This window comes from Camarhynchus parvulus, chromosome 2 (genome assembly GCF_901933205.1).
Source record: "Camarhynchus parvulus chromosome 2, STF_HiC, whole genome shotgun sequence".
Taxonomy (NCBI): domain Eukaryota; kingdom Metazoa; phylum Chordata; class Aves; order Passeriformes; family Thraupidae; genus Camarhynchus; species Camarhynchus parvulus.
In genome coordinates this window covers 90,784,293-90,797,681 of record NC_044572.1, presented here as the reverse complement: position 1 = coordinate 90,797,681, position 13,389 = coordinate 90,784,293, and the positions used below count along the sequence as shown (strand labels likewise).

At 37.5% G+C, this 13,389-nt stretch overlaps 1 protein-coding gene across 1 annotated transcript in view; it reads left to right on the top strand.

Moving 5' to 3' along the window:
* Positions 1–13,389, top strand: part of LOC115901253 (dynein heavy chain 5, axonemal-like) — a 148,004-nt gene that overhangs the window by 129,241 nt on the left and 5,374 nt on the right. The window contains exons 74-75 of the mRNA XM_030943735.1: positions 2,981–3,113; positions 11,961–12,169. Coding sequence (XP_030799595.1) covers positions 2,981–3,113; positions 11,961–12,169 — 342 coding nt within the window. The remainder of the gene's footprint in view (positions 1–2,980; positions 3,114–11,960; positions 12,170–13,389) is intronic.

Below are 13,389 nucleotides of genomic sequence, written 5' to 3'. Positions count from 1 at the left end.
AAGTACCTTAGAGTCCCTGAAGCACACCTTTTGGGTTAGTTTAATTTGAAGCTAAGACCTTTGTGTGCCTGGAATCTAGTTTTCAGTGCAGGGGTTTTGCTACCAAAAAAAAATCCACCCAAAAATAAAACAAAAAAAATAATTCAGGGTCTGAACTGAAACACTGACACGAATGATTCTGTAATGTGTCTCTTGTTTACTTATCAACACTATCGGATATGGTGGTCATCTATCTCTAGAGCTCCTATTTTCTATGTATTTTGCTGTTTGCTTCCTTGTGTGCAGCAAGGAAGGGGTCCTTGACATTCCTTGAAAAGAGCTTTGGCTTATCCATCTACAGAGTGATGGACTTCCCATTTCTGCTGACAAAGAATGTAGCAAGTAACTAGGTCTGATTTAAAAAAATTGCATTTACTGAAAATCATAGGCAGTCACTACTACAGCAACTTGATCAATGATCATGGCACGAGTTCAGCAATTACTTTCCTACTGATAGTCCTATAAAGTATGTGCTGACAAAGAAACTAGTGACCTAAGAACAGTTAAGAAATATGCATAAAGGAATCTGACACAGTAGAGGTATGCGTTGCAAAATCATGTAGACAAAGCTATTATGATTTTAGTAGCTCCTTTCTTAAATCACATTGTTTTATGTTGGATGATAGCTGTTTGCGTAATGAAAAGGGGATGTTCTAAATGAGCTTTATGGAATTAGTGTATTAATCTCAGAAAAGCGATTTTGCTTAATGAGTTTAATCTTTTGAGGCTTTTTTTTCTGAGAGTCGGTATCCATATCTTTATGTCGTAATAAATACAGCCCTGGATGTAAATCATCTGATTGCTTGATAAGGAGTATTCTAATATAAAACTAGTTAATCATACTTCAGTGCTTGTATTTGAAATGAATCTTAGCAGCAAGATTTCCAAGAAATGCACTGTGTTATACTCAGTAAATCTCACCATAGATCAGGATTGATTTGTATACAATAAAGTAAGCAGTATGGAATTTTTTTTTTTCAGTTTTACTATCTGGTTATGCTTGGTGCTCCAGACTGAGTGTTCTGAGCATATCTAGGTTGGATTAGCAAATTTCTGCTTTATTGATTGCCTCCATTATTCAAAACATTATAGGTATTTTTGTAGGTACATGAAAGGAAATCAGAAGATTGTGTTAGTTCTGAGAATTCACTAGTTAAATTGTACAATTATCAGCGCAGTAATATTTTACAATATTTGTTTCATGTCCTCTTTGTAGAGTCATAAATATTAATATTTTGGAAAATAACCCCTTTAATAACATCTTCCATACAATTTCTCCTCAAATGGGAGAATTCTTCCTCTAAATGATCCCCAAAAAGAGCACATGCTTTGTAGACTAGAAATAAGAAGTGTGTTTCTTATATAAAGGATAAAATGCATAGACTATATTCTGTATAATTCCTTTCTTATTAGTGGCATGCACTAGACTTCTAAGGATTCTGAAAAAAATAAATCAAATGTTTTTACTTTTTTTTCGAGAAGCAGAATTACCAATTCCTGTGAATTTTTCAGAAAGCAGAAATTATGCCTGGATTTTGTATGAAGTAATCAGAATACTTAATTGTGTAGATTATCCAAAAACTTTATTGCCTCAGCTCTAGTCTATCATAGCTGATTTAAGTATTTTTTTCTCTTTCACAGGCAGGACACATTAACTCAGTCTGTAAAATGTACTGTCACACTGCAAAGCATTAGCATAATTGGCTGGCACCTATTTCTTGGACATTCTGTCTGACAAACCCATGGGTCCTTGTGATTAAAATATGATGTATAACCTTGCTGATAGCTGTCTCCCAAGGAGGATAACATAAAAAGTTGAGAAAGAGTATTTTACTGGGCTTGGAGTTGAAATTTAAGATTTGGAAATTGCCAAAGCATTTGCATATTTATACTAGTGATTGTAACTATTAATGTGCTGTATTATATTAATCTTGCAGAAATTTGCTATTCATGGTAATAATTAAATCTTTAGTAATGTTTATTATTTTTTTAAAATGTATAGTATGCATAATAATGTATATAATGAGATATATGAACCATTGGCTTTCTAAAAGTGGGGAACAACTCTCAAAAGTCTGAAAAATCAGGAATTCTGGTACTGTGTGTGCTATAGGCACCATGATTTTTGCAGGTGTCATTAAACGCTCTCTCATGCACTGTAGTATACAGTGAACTTTGATATACATGGAACATGCAGTGCATGTCTGAAGCACATTCCATATACATCATATGCAAAAGTGAGACAGGGAATGCTATTGCTACTGTCATTATGACATGTCCTTAACCAACACAGGCAACTGACTCCCTTTTGAAAATATTCTCTGTTGAATTTGAGATAAACTGTTACCCTTGAAAACTAAAAAGGCCAAAGGCTTCTACTTGCAAAATGGTGCACATAATGGTGTAACAGATTTCTGTGGCATCTGCATTATTCCTGGCAGTCTTGCCTCTCCAGTAGTGTATCCATGAGCATCTTGTCTTATGAACAAGTCACATGCTACTGAAAGTAGCAGCTTTTACATATCATTGTTCCTGTTAGGTGGAGCTCCATTTGCTGCATTATTTCAGCTCAGCAGGGCAAGGAAAGGTGATAAAGTTCACCCAGCACAATTTGGAAATACAAAGAAATTACCATCAAACAGTGCTTTTGTGTAGCATGTGGGTTTTTTTATTTTAAGATCTAAGACCCTGCAGCCTAACAAGGACAGAAGGAACTGCTGTGTCCCTTCAAAAAGAGGGAACTTTCCCTTCTTAGAATGATGGAGGAGCTCGTTCTGGTAAGCTAATGAGTCACAGTGTGCTAAATCTTACAGTTGGCACAGGACTTGAATGGCCATCTGTTACGAAAATGTTTCTTTTCTGAAAATGTTTTTGCTTTCAAAAATCATTGCATGGCAAACAGGAGATTAGATTTTATAATCATTGCACTATTCTTTTTTAGGTGAAAGCACAACTTCAAAAGATGGGAGCTTTTCAGCCCATAAACATATTTCTCCGTCAAGAAATTGACCGAATGCAACTTGTTATATCCAGAGTTCGAATTACACTGACTGATCTCAAATTGGCTATTGATGGTAAGCTGCAATATCAAACATTGTAATTAAGGTGCAATATTTATTACTAGCAGTTGCTTATATCATATAACTAAATACATATTTCTCCTTGTTTCCTTCCTTTCTCTTTTGTTCCCTCCCTCACACAGTTTTTTGGGGTGTTTTTTCTGTCTTTATCATATGACCACTAATTCTAGCTCTTAAAATCTTCTGATGGCATCTCTAAGGACACTCCACCTAAATTTATTCTGCATGCATCTTCTCCAGTACTGCAGTTCGTGTCCCTCAGCACTACTTCACTTCTGTGATTCTCTCTAGGATCCTACAGAGCTCAGAGGAATTGTGTGAAAAAGTCCATGGGCTGTGTACCAGAGTTATTTAAGAAATTAAGCTGAGATATAATGATACAGAACAAGGTAGAAGGGTTGCTGCTAAGTAATTGAGAGACAGGGAACTCAGGAGGCAAGGTGAAAAAGACTCTAATTTAAGGTGGAATTTGACACATTTGTGAAACTGGCTATACCAAATGGCATGTCTCTAAATGGAAGCTGAAGTGAGTGGCAGTGTCAATCAAAGGAGAGAGAGAGAGACAGTTCTTCATTTAGGCTTCACAGGAGGCAGGAAACAGCACTCCGTATCTCTCAGAGACAGGAGTATTTGGCTGAAAGTGAGCAATGGTGAATGAAGTTAAAAAACCCCAAGAGCAGAGGCAACTAGAAGCAGATGGAAAATTTGATCAGAAAAAGACTGGGGAAAAAGAAGGGATAATGATGTTGCCATCTGCTTTTTGTTATCACTTCCTATTTTGCTTCCTCTTTTGCAAGAGTTGAAATACCCAGGAAGGAAAGTGTACTGTTGCTCAGCCAAGCTTCTGGAATCAACAAATTAAAATGAAGCAGGAATGGGTAGATTCCACTGGTAAAGCTCTCACCCAAGTCTGCTGTTCTCTAGCAGAGAGACAGAAATTATCTGACAGAGAAAACTGTCCTCACAGGGAGCAGGTCAGAACGCCTCAGAATTAGTCCCTTCTGACACAGCTGATGGCATTACTGTAATCTGTCTTACTGGTGTTCTGACAATGTCTTTCATGAGGGGGCATTATTTTTTAATTTGTATTTTTATTACATAAGGATCAAAAGGGATTTCTTTTTCCCTATCATTTGTATGATACACTAAAACAACAAGACATGCTTCAGAAACCTCATGCCTCTAATCTAAATCTAGGAAAGATGTGCCCAAGGCTAATAATCTTTCATATCCTGTAATAACATATGTAAAGACCAGGCTGGAAGAAACAATTGTCCTCTCTTCCTGAGCTGAAAGTTCCCTTTTATATGTGAATAGAGTCCCTTTTCAAGTATATAAAAGGAATATTTTCCATCCAAGAAAGTGTTAATCTTTCCTTGATTGTGACAGATATATTTAAATTCTCAATATGTATAATATTCTGCAGAGGGGTGGATGAGCAACATAATTTATTTGCACTTCACATTCAGTTCCACAGTGGGCGCAGTCCTCTGCCAGATGTTTAATCAAGTTAATGCTGTAACTTTCATGCAATTCTCTAAAACATAATTTCTTACAGACAGGCAAGTTAAATATAGTGAAAAATTGCTCTGAAAACAAAATTGGATGTATAGTTAACAATAACAATTAATGGCTTCTGGCATGTTCATGCTATATCAAGTGCATGTGGTAGACTGTTAATTAAGGGACGGAAAGAACATTTAGGCATTCTATCTCAGCAAAAGGGAAAACCCCAAACTGTCTCATACTAGATTCACTCCCAAAACGAGTCAACTGCAATCTCAGGTCATCTGAGGTACTTCATTTTCTTTACAATGAGGTAAACTGATGTGCCTGCTCAAACATGTCGTGTAATTTTTGACATCTGCCCTGCTCATGTATCTGGCTCTGGCTTCACTAACCTGTTAAGGCCCAACACCCACTTTAAGCAGACCTAAAATTTCAAATAAATTTGGTGTTTAAGAATGTAGTATGTCTTTAGGTTGTGAAAGGAAATCTGAATATCTGATTCTGCAGTTTGCATGTCAATGGATGGACCTTGTTATTTTGATGTTGCTCATCAAGGTAATGTAAAGCCCTCCTCAGGGGCTTTTGAGGTAATTTGAGGTAATGTAAAGCCCTCCTTAGGGAGAGCCCACGTGCAGCTGAACATGAGGGATGTAGAAGGAATTTGCAGACACAGTTTTGTCTTTCTGTCCAGAGGGCAGATTAAGCAGTTCAGCTTTTGGGAGGGGTGAGGATGCTCAGCATGTGTCCAACATGTTTGTTGGCAAATATGCCCCAGAAGCTTGCTTCTCCACCAATAAACTTTGCTGCCCAGAGGGACACTTTTTCTGGATCAAATTGTAGTAATTAGATTGTAGCTGCACTTTGTATTCTCACTTATGTCCCAACCATTACTTCTGCTTTAATTACTTATGGATTGCCCAGAGTTTATTTCACAGTTGGCATAATACAGAGCTTCACCATAAATCAGAACACAGCTGTGGTGGTTGTCCTCTTGAGTGCCCTAAATAGAAGCCATGTTCCAAACAGAGAAATCTTCCAAACAGAGAAAAGGAGATGACATGGGGTTTGCACAAAAAGTGCCACATCTTAATGGGTTATGAGCAGCAGATCTTAAGCCTCTATCAGAAGATGACCATTCTTTATAGGGCAGTATCCAAGCTGTAGAGTTCCTGTGTACTTACCTCCCACCTCTGGCAGCGTAGAGGCCTCTGGCACAGAACACTAATCCCCCACTCTTTATTGTAAAGTGGATACTTCAAAGCCCCTCTCCTACTAGTGAAGACACTGTCTCTAAATGCAATAAAATCTAATGACCTATCCAGTTGTTCCTAGCCTTTTAGAGTTTGTGTGAGTTTGTCTGAATGTGGCCTGTCTGTGAGATTTTGTGGGGCTGTCTTTATTTCTCCATGCACTGAATAAGAGTGGTAAGCATTTTGATGTCTTCCCTTGGTGAAGAAAGTGAGAAGAGAGATTCTGTGGGAGTGTTTTCCATGAATGAAGTGGAGCATACTTGTAGTAGCACTGAAAGTGGATATTGAATCCTTGGCAATGGAAATAAGCACAGCTTTTAGTTTGATTTTAATCGTTATTCTTTTTAACCCAGTTAACATTATGTTTAAGGGCTTCTTGTAAAACAAAAAAAAAAAGCTTAACTCATTACTTATATCTAGGTTCTACTTTGGTCATAAAACTGCATCCACTTGGTTCTGGTTTCTGGTACCTTACAGCTTTGTGTTTTCAAACTAATCCTTGGGAATTGCCTAAATTGCCCACTTCATGAACAAGTGAAGAACATCTGAGAAACTCTGGATTTTTTTATCTTTTCATGTCATGCATGTACCCCATGATCACAGAACTCCCACTGCTATTTGTACAGTATTTACAGGGTTAGGAGAGACAAGTCCTTTCCTCATAACACGTTTCCTGAAAATACAGCAGTTCTATGGCAATGTAGTTCTACACGTGTTATAGGAGTTGTGGAGGATTTTTATGTCATCTACACAAGCTCATGAGTGGAGCCCATGATAAATATTCACTACTTATCGATTTCTCTGGGTCTGGATTGAAGGCACTTGAGATGGTAGTTCATATTTGGACTCAAGTGTTTATTATTTCTTATCAGTAAAACAGTCTCACAACCATGAGTTCTGGAGCCTTTCATTAGAAGGCACAAAATGGCTAACAAACTTTTGTTACAAGGTCTTTTAAGACTAAACTATCCAATTAAGAACTGGCACCTAGATTATTTTCCCTTTTAACCCAACAACTGATCCCAAAGAGGCTGCAATGTGGATTTTTCTGCCCAATTACAAAATGCCACCCAAACCCCTGAAGAAGAAGGAAGAAGAAGCAACATGAAGAAGAAACCCAGGACAGTACCCTGTGCCCTCCATCTTGCTTTCATCCACAACATACTAAAAATCCCCAAACCAAAATTTCTCACCAAGTAATACACCTACACCACTCTCTATAATCTATTTCACACTTTTGTGGATTCTAGTCTATCTTGAAGTCTAAGAAACTTTCTCTATGAATGAGGGTCAAAGTCAGTGCTCCCCTGGGGGTCAGGATACCCCAGAGCAGACAGAAATATTCCTGGTTCCCTGGGTTTCCAGAATTACTTTTTTCCAACTCAGAACACCATGAAGTTGAAAGTACCATTTGTATCATGATGCCAAAAGGAATTTCTGTTCATTGTATGTAGCACCTTATAAAAGGGATATAAATGAAGTCCAAAAGAGTCAAAAGAGGTAGCTGGTAATTTATTTTAACCTACATGGTGGAAAAGTGAAGCTCAGGAAACTAGTCTTGCCAGGGTGCACAGGAAATGTAATTTCCCATGAAAGGAAGAAGTATGGACTCATTCCCCATGTCTGGCTGAGTTCTCTTTTGACTTGTAATGGTATAAGACTGCTAACACTAACTCAGTTTTAGTTTGGCTTGCTGACAATGGTAATAGAATTTTGAACTGAAAGATCCTGGGCTCTTACCGTACTAAGTTGTTGTTTTGTGTGCGTGTGTGTGTGTGTGTTGTGTGTGTGTGTGTGTGTGTGTGAGGCTTGTAGGGATTCATCACTTTTGGATGAAGATTTTGTATGAAAATGATTAAGAGCACTTAGTAAAGACATTAATGGAATGTAACAATGGGGAGATCATTTGAGCAATGAAGTGGATGAGTCTAGTGTGTCTGGTGGTGTAGTTACTTTTGGCTCAGCAGCTCTCATCCATTATTTAATTCTCATCCTGATAAGAATGCCAGAATGCTTCCTGTTGTCTTTCACAGTGTGGCACATCATTTCTGAATTTCTTAATAGGTGTTGCATATGCTTGCCATGATGCAGGCCAGGACAACTGTTTAGAAACACGCACTGCACATTAAGGACAAATGGCAGAATAGAGTTTTCTGCCTGTTGAATTGCTCTAGCTCAGGGTAGTGATTTGTATTACTTTTTTTGTAGGGTGTGTGTGGATTTTCATCTTCAAATTACTGCTTTAAACTTAAACTTTAAAGAGAAAACAGAGAAGGAGCAAAGGTTAGATGCTTCTGGAGAGAATACCAGTCTACAAATAAAACATGGAGAGAATGTTGTTCATTGCAGGTCTTGGATGCCTGTTTTACCCTTCCTGTTCTAGAGTTGGAGCAAAAGAAAGTGACGAACTTTTGAGGGGCCTTAGGATTAAAACAGCCTGGTGGGGTTAAATGAGCTTCTGAGAACTTCCTGGGAATTACGTCCAAATGCTTAAGTGCCCAAGTACTGAAAGTGAAGAAAGAGGAAAATACCCAAAGAACTGCCTGAAGCAAAGAAGTCGACTTCAATCAGCACAGCGGTGGTGGTCACAAAGCTGGCAGAACCATACTAAATCTTGCAAAAAAAAAATAGTTTTAGGTATAGGAAAACATACATTCACTTTTATACCTTGTGCCTTTGGGTGGAAAAATTAAAAAAGCTTTGGAGAAAACACAGGCAAGTGTTAGCTGTTGCCATAAGGCAGAAAGAGAGGAAAACTTAGGAAGTTATAAACAAGTTGGTATTTTCTTTTCAACACGTTCAGCAAAGAAGAGGGAATTGGAGCTTGATGGTGGAGGCAAGGTGTAACTGCTTCAAGAGCAAAACTGTTGTTTGGGAGGTAAACTTGAGTGGGGATTAAAGGCTGAAAAGGTCAGCTTCTGGGGCTGGGAACTGGGGCACTCAATAATGGATTGATGCTTTCACTGAGCTTTTTTTCTCTATGTACTCTTCAGGCTAGCTTAACAGATGCAGTGTCTAGCAAGTATTGTCCTCCAGGGCTAGTCTCCAATTTTATTATAATGATATCAGCTATTGGCAAATTGTACTTGATGGAGAAAGTAGCTTTTTCTCATTTCATTTATATCCTACATAATTATTCTTGTTATTTTTGATTTACATTTGTGCCTGTGGGAAGAAAATCAGTCAGTGGACCAAGGCTTTTTTTGGTTCACGCTGGAATTTAAGAACTTCCTTTGTTCCTAACTTTAGCTACTCATTTAAGTGAGCTATGCAAGTTTCCTAGTCCAGATAGACACTTTCATAAATGTGAAATTTTAAACAGATCCAAATTTTACAAATTTCAGTTTTCAGATTCAGTTTGTGGGAGGTATGAAAGTGAAAAGGGTTAACTCCAAGAAATAATACACACTCCTCATGTAATCTATTCAAAGCATTATATCTATTGAATGAATCACCCTAAAACCAGATCACTTTAAAAAACAGACTATTTGTTTTAATCATCAATAACAACTAGTTATCCTCAGAACTGAGAAGTTTTATTTGGGTTATTCACCACTCAGCAAGAGGATAGATTTAGGTGTGGTTTAGAAGGGAGATGGTATAAATGTAGGGCAATCAAAAAGGGGAATCCTAATTTCCAAACTGTGAATACTGTATGGTTATAGTAGATATTATTTTTAAAGTATGGAAATGCCATCTTTTCTTTAACTGATCTGACCCTTAATCAGTCATTTTTGGATGGCCTTTATTCCATTCAAGAAAAGGAATACCGTGGAGTAAGCCCCAAATAACCAAGTTATAAACAGTTGGCATGTCTCATTCATAGAACATTTGAGCCTGTCATGTTAAGTTCATAGGACGTTCAGTCTCTTCATATAGTACAGTGCTCTGGGGTTCTCAGAAGTTAAATATGAGAAGCCTATGTCATTGTACTATTCATTCAATTTTATCAAAGATAGTTTTTCAAACTACCTTTATCACTTTTGTCCAGAAGGATGGAATGTTTTTTCTCCTATGGTACTGATTTTATTTCTGACAATTATTTTATTTTGTTAATTATTTTTATTTTTATCAGACTATTTTGGCTGCAGGAATGCATCCCAACACCCACAGATGCCATTTAGTGCTGAAATTCAAGCACTGGATGCCTACTGCCAGAGATGACACCCACTCACTAGGAATATTTATGCAGATATACGGGCATGGCCTGAGCTGTGAACATACCTCATCCTCAAGAACACTCTGGCTTACATTCTCAACAGCTGCTCTGAGTCATAGCAGGCAGACATCCCAAGGGATTTCACAATGCTTCTGGCAGAGACTGGTTGTATCTCCATTTGAAAAGCTCCAGCCTGCCCACAAGAATTGAGAAAGAAAGGAGAAAGTGGAATGTATCAGCCTGAAAACAAGGAATAACCAGAGATGAAAGAGTTCTTTCTTTCTCAGTTCAATGGTAGTGATCCCCAGGGCTAAACCAGGATGCTCCTCACTTGTTTTGTGCTCAGTTCAGTTACTCTGAAGTTGAAACCAACATGCATTGCAAGACTTTTCCCCCCACCTTTTTCTGTCTCTAAAAGGTGAATAAATTGTATGGTGTAATACTCCATTTTCTAAGCTAAGTGGAGAATACATGGAGTGGCTTCTTTCTTAGATGTTGGTTCTCTTAGAATGTTGGTTATATATTAGAGAAGGTTAATAACCAAAGAGAAGGCTTATTATTTATATTATGAAAGTCTCAGAGCTACCCCAGAATGTGATTCTGTGCCTGATTACAAAGCGATTGCAGAGAATGCAGGAGAGGTGGTATTTTTTAATATCTACAGTTTGGTAAAAGTTAATGGTTTTCTCAAATAGTTTGTTGCATGAAAAGAGGTGCATATAAATGGAAACAGATCACTCATTATCTGCTAGAAGAAATTGAGGCATATTTGCCATTTATATATTGTAGAATGCACTAAATTTGCACTGCTATAAGGACTGTAATGTTGTAATGATCTGTTCTTCAAAATTAAGCTGGTGTTTGGTTTCTGGGTGGTCTTTTCCTTCCCCTCAACTGAAGCCCTGTCAACCTCAATGGAAGGAAGGGATTTGAAATGCTTTCTTTTTACAGGCCACATTTTCTTATGGGTATGTTTGCATGGACCATTGCAGTTTTTCTTTGCAGTCACCCAGACCACTTCGCTTTCCTTTATATGTTCTGTGGTGGAAGCCACTTAATTCTGTTTAGTATCTCATGTTGTCCTTGTGGGAATTACAGCAGCTCTGTGTGTGATGATACATTGAACTTTGGTTTTATATGAATATTTAATCAAAGTTGGGGTACCAGACCAGTTTCTGTAAGAGAATAATAGAACCAGTTTCTGGAACAGAGAAGTCATCCTGAGGCATGGCTGTGTTCCAGATCTCTATTGAGAGTACACAAGGTGTAGGAATTTCTAGCACATGGAAGGGTGAGTGTCACTGGAAAATCACTGTCTTAGTAAACGCCAACATTTTAGTGGAGAGAACAGCACTATGCATGGAATATGTGAGTATGCACTGCCAAAAAAAAAAAAAATCCTGCCTTTAGCTTTATTCTAACTCCTGCTTTCCCATTGAGAATCTTGATAATGGAAATGTACAAAGTTATCATTAGTAATAGTGAATTTCATGAATATAATCACTGCCAGTACATGCTTAGGATATAGATGAGTTACACAGTGTATCTCTATCATTGATCATGCATGTAGGATCCATTAAAATTTATAAAACAGTTTTCAATGATTAATCACATTCTAGACACTCTGTGAATATAATGAATACAAATAATGTGTATGAGGGAGAAGAAGTTGTTTAAGAAACATATCTTTGTTTCCGATCAAAACAACAGAAGAAATATCATTTATCTTATCGCCTTTAGCTTTGAATCAAGTCTTATAATTTTGAACAAATTAACTGCAAACTGATAAGACTGCAGCGCTGCAGGTGTGCAATTAAGGCACAACAAAAGAGGGTTTATCAGACTTTGAATGTCATTTGGAAGTTTTAATTGCCTTTGCAAGCTAGGGGAAAGTTCATTCTGAACATTTTACTTATCTTCCAGGAACCATAATTATGTCAGAAGAATTGCAAGATGCTTTAGATAATATTTATGACGCTAGAATTCCAAAACTGTGGCTTAGGATTTCCTGGGAGTCAAGTACTTTAGGATTTTGGTTTACTGAGCTTCTTGAACGAAACCAGCAGTTCAGCAGCTGGCTGGAGGATGGCCGTCCAAACCAGTTCTGGATGACAGGATTCTTTAATCCACAGGTAAGATTGCCACATTGACCTTCATAACTTCTGAGCAGCAGCTAGATTAGAGCTTGGGAGAACTTCAAGTTGACTTAATGTTGACTATGTGAAGTATAATCTATACTAATTTTTTAGCATAAATATAGAATAAAATGTCTTCAGTATCTACTGAAGAAATTTTTGCTAAAACAAAATAATGCTCCTGAAATAATGAAATACATCTTTTGGTTGTTTAATTATAGTGAGGAAATTGAGTAAGTACATGCTTTCACATTTCAACTTAATCTTCATTTTTTTACCTCTTCTGCTACAGAAGAGTGTTTTTTATTTATTGCATGAAAATGCCTCTGAGTACAAAACAAGTTCCAGAACTTTGACATAGGAAGAAGAGATTTGGACTTGGTTCTCAATCCTTGCAAATCAGTTCCTTGAAATGGAAGGTTTGTTATTAATACCACCCCAGAATTGTGCCAGACAGGGTCTGCAGAGACATGTAAAAAATACAGCCTCTCATCTGCACCATCTAAAATAAAAACCTGGCACAAAATGAAACACAAAAAGGGAACAGCTGAGAGCGGAGTTAAAAGAAGTAAAGTATACATACCTAGATGGTGTGTAGTTTCTTTGCGGAGCTATCCACATTCATTAAAGCTTTTTATGATTCACAGATGTTTGTGGGAAGTGTGAGTTGTGGTAATGAGTCATTGTGAGAGTATCCAGCCAACAGGTTTCTATGAAGCCTTAGGAAAGAGCTATTTTAAAGATCTATTTTAATCTCAGTACTTGTTAGCAATGCAAAAGCTACCTTAAACAGCTGCCTAGAATAGAGACAACAACAGTGGCACATATTCTCTAGGACTACTGCTGGGAAATATCCATCTATCAACTAACCTGTATGTGTGTCAGCTGTCTGCTGGTACAACTTTATAGCATGGAAGGGGGCTCACAGAACCCCTGAGCAAAGAGTTCTCAAGTAGTAGTAGGGAGAGGAGCAAGAGCTCTAATAAAATGATTATGCTTCCACACTTGGTTTGTTAACAGCACACTGATAGCAGCATTCTAAAACACTTCTAAGTAACTTTCGCAATGATCAGGCTGGATGCAACCCTAACAGCCTTTTGGCTTTGTTGGTGTTTTCTTTTGCACTACAGATAAGCAAAAGTTGATAGAAATTTTGTACTGGACATTTCAGCTGGCTTTTTTGTGCTTGGGGGTTGTGTCAGTTCTGAAATTTTGCC